Raw genomic sequence first — 7,735 nt, 5'->3', positions numbered from 1 at the left:
AGGGTTTATGGGCCATAGAGTCCAAACCTTCAAACTTAGGCCTGCAAGGTTTCAAGATAAATTATTGTGAAGTTTTGAAGTGGGCTATCTAATTCATATATTGTTCCGCTCAAAAAATAATTCATATATTGTTCTTTTTATTCTAAATTTCTTGTTTTTTTTTTTTTTTTTGGTTGAGAGAGATCAACTATGATAAGTTAAGATTTGTTGTGATTTCCATTATTTGATAGGTTAAGATTCACTTATACATATTTACCAACCATACAAATATATAAGCAAAGATAAAAATCACTTTACCTCATTAATTCAATAAAAACCTTTTCTTTTCTTTTTTTTTTGAGAAGCATATTACAAAAAGACTTAAGCCTGTAAACTGTAAGTACCAATAATTTGTGGTTTGTGGGTATCTGACGTAAAAATTAATGCTTAGCATAAAAAAAAATTATAAAAAAAGGTAATGTTTAAGAAAAATGGGAGAAGAAAAGACGGGAATAAATGTAACCCATTCCACAACGTTCTAAAACAAAAATAAAGGAAGTAGCTCATAAAACTTGGTTTCAGGCCCAATCCACTTTTTTTTTTTAGTTCAAAAGTAGAGTAGGAGAAGAAAGGTTTAAACGCAATTTTGAAGCCAAAAAACGACGCATACATTTATGGAAATGACATGTGCTGACAATGGCGTCGCCCGGGTTCGAACCGGAGACCTTCAGTGTGTTAGACTGACGTGATAACCAACTACACCACGACACCTCTTTGGTTCATGGAGTTCGGTTAATTATCATAACATTTCGGAGGTTTTTTTTTGTGCAAGCAAAGTGTGTTGGAAACCATTCCCAACTCTATTGAATCAGTCCAAGTTGGGGAATGTAGTTGGACGAGTGAAAAGTATGTATGGAGGTCATGGGACTTCATTGGACAACTCTAATGATGTAATATCCTTGGAATTGAGCACAAAAACCAAACTGGTGAGGGCATGCTACATGTTTAATGCTCTGACCCTCTATCTTTTATTAAATTACTTTATTATTACATTGCTAAGTACTAAATAATATCATTGTGAGTGAGTTATGACTGTGAAATTTGTGATTATATATTGTCGTGCAGATAATGCTGCTACCAATGATGATGTTCCCATGTTTCATAATGTCTTCTTTGAAGTTTTATGGTTTGCTTTGGCCTGAGTGCTATGCCTGGGATGCAGTACGTTGCTTTGTTGTGTTCCAAAGCAACAAATACTTGCACGGAAGTATCCCTCCAGTTATACTGCTAGGAGTATAACCAGAGAACGACATTAGTAATACTTTAAATGAGGATATATTAGCTGTAGTACTTTTTTGCCTTTGAATCAGCAAACCACCCTATGTTTGGTAGCCTCGTACTTACCAGTTACTTGGAGGAGCCATTGGATATTCCTGAATGTCTGTCATCACAACTCATGACCTGTCATTATAAAGGATTTTCAGGAAATGAGGTTAGAGCATCGGCAATGGTTTCTCTTATCCTATTCTATTTTAACATCTTAAAAAGCTACCTTATCAATTATACTATACCATTTTACAATACTTTAGCATCTCAACTTTTATTTTTCTATTCTATTTATTAAAATAATATATTTACACAATAAAAAATATATATATAATATTTTTTTTGTTTTTTCCCAATTTTCTCCTTCCACACGCGTATGTATCTTCCTGACTCGTCCATTCCTTTGCTTTTCACATTCTTCTCCTTCTCCTTCTCCTTCCATCTTCCATCTTCATATCTATCCAATAAAACAAACCCAGCAAATCCAGCAAACATATCCAACAAACAAATCCAGCAAATCTATTAAACATGCCCAGCAAACCCATTAAAATACCCAGCAAACCCAGTAAAATCTTAATAGTATCAAGAAAACCCAAATCAATCCACCTAGGGCTGTCCATGGGTTGGTCCGGGTCAAGTTTGTGTCCAACCCGGAACCGACTCGACGGAATCGGATTTTGGAAAAACTCACCCGCCGCCGACTGTCGAAGTAAACGGGTCGGGCAGATTAGACTTCAATGGGTGGCGGACAGGTCTCGGTCGGCGTCAAAGATCTGAGAAAACGGCGAGGAAATTGCGAGAAAAGGTGAGAAAAACCCAGATCCAGCGAAAACTCATCGGAATCTATGATCTCACCTGATTCGATGAGATTTCGGTAGATCTGGTCAAAATATCGTCGGATCTACGTGAAATAGCGCATGAATCAAGGTTTTTTCGCCGAGATCTGGGTTTTTTTTATCACCGGAATCTAGGTTTTTCGCCAAATTATGGGTTTTCGTCGGTCGGTTCGGGCTTTTCGGGTTTTTGGGGGAGAAAATCGAAACCGACCCGCTGGAATCAGTTTCTGGTGGAGAAAATCCGTAGTCGACCACCGGAGTAAGTCGGGTCGGCCGGTTTTCGGTCGAGTCTCCAGGTGGGTCGGGTCACCGGATATGTGTGGACAGGCCTAAATCCACCACCCACCAATACACCACCTTAGCACCACCCTGATCTGCCACATCTACCTCCACATCAAACCCATGAGCACCACCAACCCATGAGACCCACGATCCACAGCAAGCACGGCACCACCCCGATTTGCCACATCAAACCATAAGCTCCACCAAATATGAGACCCACAGAGGCTTGATTCAAGGAAAAAAAAAAGGGGGGGGGGAATACAGGGACGAGAGAGGGGGAAGGATTGAACAAGAGAATTAGAGAACTGAAAAAGAAGAAAGAAAGAGAGGAGATGAGAGTACCTGTGAGAAAGTGAGGTGATATAGTAAACAGTAAATATAATAAAATATTAATATTTGGTTTTACAATTGAGCTATAATGTGATTTTAAATGTAGAATCGCACGGTAGCTCAATTTTTTTTTTTTTTTTTTTTTTTTTGCAATAGTTGCATTTTACACCTTCCAATGGAGCTGAAGTTTTGGGCCTAGAGTATAATAAGCTTACATTTGAGATTTGTCATCTCCGTTGCTAATGCTCTTGAGATGGAACTTGTTAAACAAATCTTGAAGGCAGCAAGAGTATTAAAGATAATGAAAATCATGGCTGAAAGTCATCTAAGCTCGAAGGCAAAGCTTTGTATTAGCAAGAAGTTAATGAAGCTCTCCAGGAGCTCCCGGGCCTGTCAAATTGCATTTGACTAGGGGAATTTGGATTTTTAGTCTCTCTCTGTCTTTTAATTGGCAAGAGTAGTAGTTTTATGGGATACTCATTGTTCTTTTCATCTTTCATTTAAAACTTTAATGGATTCAAGATAAAGAAATACAGGGCCTTAGAAAACCAAATTGTCTCTGTTTTTGTTTGTTTCCCTTCTCCCCTCTCTAGTCTCTACGTTACACAGAAACACTTCATCCTCATACCACATGTTAAAGCCAACATCGTTCCCTTTATTTAGCACAATTTTACCATACTTGTAAATCATGGTCTCACTTAGTATGCACAAACCTGACTGCAGTGAAAATGGAACCCTGAAAAAGTGCCATTGATATGATGGGCAGAACCAAACCCGAAAACTTGCTTGAAATATCTTTTTACCTAGCAAACATCACAATCACTGCATAACCACATCTGCCAACTCGAATTTTAAAAATGATCTTAGTAAAGCAGTATCATTTTACATCTCTTGAGCATTGCAATGATTTCAGTATTTCACCTTTACCACCACCACCATATAAGAATTACCTAATCAGTTCAGTATGTCTAGTCATATGCCTCTACATACCAAGATTCTAAGGAAATAGAGCTCAAGGATAAATTATTTTTTTCTGAGTTTCGTAAGTTCTAGGCAACGGAATCCTCTTCATCTTCAAAACTCAAATTCAAAGTTTGCAGCTTGAAGCCTGAACCTTGAATGGTCTCAACCAAACTAGAAGCCACTCCTGTAGCTTGTACTGTTGTCTGTTTTGTCAACTAAAAAGAGTAGGAAAAAAAAGTCAATGTCTTGATGTCTCTTGCTGAAGAATGAAAATAAATTTTGATCTTGAACATTGAAAGAAAAAACAAATGATATGTACAACAAATATAATAAACCATTCTCAATAACCGAACACCCGACTTCTGGGAAGCCCACCAGAATTTATAGGCAGGCAACTGATCTTAAGGGATTAAATAAATTTTTTGACAATTCTGGAAAATTTTATGTGAGCATGATTCATTAAGCATATCCCAAATTTTTACACCAGCTACAGTTTCAATTGAAGTAGTTGTCACTTCCTTACAATTGGTAATCCAAAACCTAGTGCATACACACCTCAACACTTGCAATGCCCTCAACAACTTTAACCTTCAAATTAGTAATGCCCTCTGTTTCCTACAAAAGAAAAGATGAATAAGCAATAGTGCGAATCAACATGCTACAGATAACAATTTATTAATAAGCGATTCATGAACTAGACATTTACTTTTGTTCTCAGTGAGCAGTGAGCAGTGTGTGTGTGTGTGTGTGTGTGTGTGTGTCTGGGGAATGTGTTTAGGCAGCAGTGAGCAGTCGGCTTTCTTTTTTGAATTACGGTTGTGTGTGTGTGTGTGTAACTGACACTAGCTTGAAATTTCAACAATCAGGATGTATCTTGACCATACAGTTCTCTACCTTATACCTACCCCTTTCCTTTCACCCTTTGACCTTAAACTCTCCATTTACATAAGATACTAGCTCTGATTTCCCCACTTATAATATCAATATTTTGGGTTGAACTCTCAGCTACCAAATTTGACTAGACAATGTTGAATTAAAAACTAACAACAAAAACTTTAAAATCTTCTCACAATCAACTAAAACTAAAAATTAAATGCAAAAGGTTTCTGTTAGATTCCAGACTGGGTAGTCAAAGGTGTGCCAAGTGCTCAGGCGAGGCAAGGCACGAAAAAGGCACCTCAAAGGCCCAATCACAAGATCTGCTAAGACTGCAATTGAAAAAGATACACTAAATTGGAACCAGAACCTTCCCACCTCCTCCTCCCTTCAACACTTGTCTCTCATCTCTAAGCAAATAATCTTAATGAACAAGAACAGTATAATGTTAAATGGAATTGAGAGAACATAGGGCTTTATTCTTCCATCATCGTATACAGAAATATAATCTCAATCGTGGAACTCAAAGTACCATTGTAACACTATAGCGAGGAAACAAATATGCTCTTGCGTCCATTTGTATAGGAAGGAGTTACTTATTCTTTTAAATTTGATAGTTACAACAATAGGGAAGGGGGATTTAAACTCTGAGAGTAGGCCATACCACTGAGTTTCAAGGCTCGACATGGAAAAAATAGCTTTTAATAAGAAGAAATAATAAAAGGGAATCTAAAAGAGTTGGGATATATATCAATATACCTCTAAGGCTTTGGTGACAGTAGGAACAGTTGCTTCATTCATGACTCCCTCTGCCTTCAAACATACAAATGTAGAATTTTAGTGATATACTAAGCAATTGTAATCCATAGGTGAGATCATATAAAGCTCTTAGATAACTCAAGGTAGAGCCTTTAATGTAACTCCACTATAAAGTTTCTAAAATTCTAACAATTTGTTATTAAGATTTGGTCACATCAACAATAGGTTAAATAAATGTCAAAATAGATATACTCAATCAATGTTGTTCAAAACTTCAAATACTAACAAAATGTAAGCCACTCAATTCTTTAGCAGAGTAGTGAATGGTTAAGATGTTAAGAATACTATAGTAAAGTTACTCAAACTTTTAGAGGATCCCAAGTCAGAACTCTAGTTTCACATTTCATTTCAATGTACCTTGGGTAAAGTGTCATTTATATAGGGAAGAGGTGTCAAGAGTATCCAACTCTAGACACTCAGGGAACCCCATGGACCAATAGTGTAATGGAGGGCGGATTGGATTTTGTCAAGTCAGCAATACTTACACTAGCTGTTTTACTCGCATTGATAGGGTATAATTTTTATAAGAAAAATACAAAGGGACAATTTTTTTCACGAGTTTGCCACATTGACAATTTTTGATTTGCACAACCCATCACTGACACCATTTCAATTACGCCAATGCAAAGATAAGGTCTAGTGCATTGGACCAGTTGAGATGATGACATGTGTCCCCTTTTAACAAGCGTTACCATTGCCGTGGGTCAAGTGCATTGGAGGCACTAGACCCAAACCAAAGTCCTTATGCAACAATTACAACAAACTACCATTATCAGTTGTGAAAAATTGTGTCATTACTCTTCTTGTTTTTATTAAATTATTAAATCATGAAAAATAAAAAGTTACGAGAATTGGCACAAATAATTTCCGCGTTATAATTACATAATTAAAGAAAAATCAAAATCAAAAAAAAAAATTTTGTTAAAAAAAAAATACCTGAAAGAACATGGTAAGGATGTCAGAAGGAGAAACGGGTACCGAAACGGCAGGTTGATCCGGCGAAGACGACGACGTTTCTACTTCTTCTTCTCCTAGTTGTTGTTCCTCTGGAATTATTTGGGTTTCTTCTTCCACCGACCTCGCTATTCTCAGCAGCTGCTTCTGCTTCTTGGTGTTTTTCTCTTTAATTGTGAAACGCTGTTGGAAAGAATTCGAAACGACATGGTTTCGAAACGGCAACCTCAGAAAAGGGCTGTTATTGGGAGTCGTACGGAGTGGTTTTACGGGATAAGCGGAAGCAGAAACTGAGAACGTTGCTGAGATTGAGAGTACATTGGTTGCCATTTTGGTTCACTCTGCTTTGCTTTTTAGCTTTCAGTGACTACTTTTGTGCTTCTTCGCTCCCTATCCTAATCCGTAGGCAAAAAAAAGTCCCTCATTTACACTTTTGACCCTAAAAATTTTAGATTTAGGCTGTCTTTGTTTTGGTTTCAAACCATTTCAGAAAATCATTTTACACCTCACCGTGTGTTTGGTTGCGCATAAAAAATATAATTTTTTGAAAAACCATTTCCATTGACCGTAAAAATAATGGGTTTGACCCGGAAATGGTTTGAAGTGAAAATTTTCACTTCAAACCATTTCCGGACTCAGATGCGCAAAGAGAAAGAGAGAGAGAAAGAAGAGAGAGTAGAGAGAGTTAAGGAGATCGCGCCCCAACCCTAGACGCGCCGGCGAGATCGCACCCCAGCACCGGCGCCGCCTTCTCGATCGTGCTGCCTTCGCGATCGCGCCGCCGCAATCTCGCCTCTCTCTCTTCGCGATCACGATCGCAATCTTGCCTCTCTCTCTTCCTTCTTCTCTCCCGAATTTTATGATTTTTTTTTTTTTGGTTTTGTTTCTTTTTGTGATTCCCTACTGAGAAATGATGTTAATATTTGTTTGGAAGCTAAGAAAATGTGAGCAACAAGTAAAAAATGTATTTTCTATAATATTTTCAAGATTACAACCAAAAACCTGAAAATATTTTCTAAAGTATTTTTAAAATACCACAAAACACCTAAAAATATTTTCCTTTCCCGAAAATATTTTCACCTGAAATTATTTTACAGAATAGTGTGTTTCTTCTGGTTTTCATAATTTTAATCACAAGCATGAACAAAATTGAATTTGTAGGATTAAAATAAGAATCTTAAACTATAAGGACCAAAATAAAAAGTAAAAACAAACAATAAGGGTCCAAATGTGTAATCTTGAATATTTTTTTACTATTCTATTTTATTTTGAGGGTTAAGGGTATAAATTGATAGTTAGCAATTGAATATCTCAAAACTACATTTTATCTTTACAAAATAGGGTATAGTAGGGGTGAGGTCAGGAGAAAC

General features: G+C 36.9%; 1 protein-coding gene and 1 non-coding gene across 2 annotated transcripts; both read right to left on the bottom strand.

Moving 5' to 3' along the window:
* Positions 1 to 676: 676 nt before the first annotated feature.
* TRNAV-AAC (transfer RNA valine (anticodon AAC)) lies at positions 677 to 750 on the bottom strand. The gene has a single exon. It is a non-coding gene; the product is annotated as a tRNA-Val (tRNA).
* Positions 751 to 3,476: 2,726 nt separating this feature from the next.
* LOC142622169 (uncharacterized) lies at positions 3,477 to 6,827 on the bottom strand. Its single transcript, XM_075795601.1, has 4 exons — positions 6,348 to 6,827; positions 5,352 to 5,405; positions 4,272 to 4,331; positions 3,477 to 3,931 (listed from the first exon to the last, which is right to left on the bottom strand). Exons 1-4 carry the CDS (start codon positions 6,693 to 6,695, stop codon positions 3,803 to 3,805), a joined length of 591 nt encoding a protein of 196 aa, XP_075651716.1. The 5' UTR covers positions 6,696 to 6,827; the 3' UTR covers positions 3,477 to 3,802.
* Between the last annotated feature and the right edge of the window lie 908 nt (positions 6,828 to 7,735).

This window comes from Castanea sativa, chromosome 1 (genome assembly GCF_040712315.1).
Source record: "Castanea sativa cultivar Marrone di Chiusa Pesio chromosome 1, ASM4071231v1".
In the NCBI taxonomy this organism is placed as follows: domain Eukaryota; kingdom Viridiplantae; phylum Streptophyta; class Magnoliopsida; order Fagales; family Fagaceae; genus Castanea; species Castanea sativa.
The sequence above is the reverse complement of the archived record's forward strand: the minus strand, read 5'-3'. Positions and strand labels throughout refer to the sequence as shown.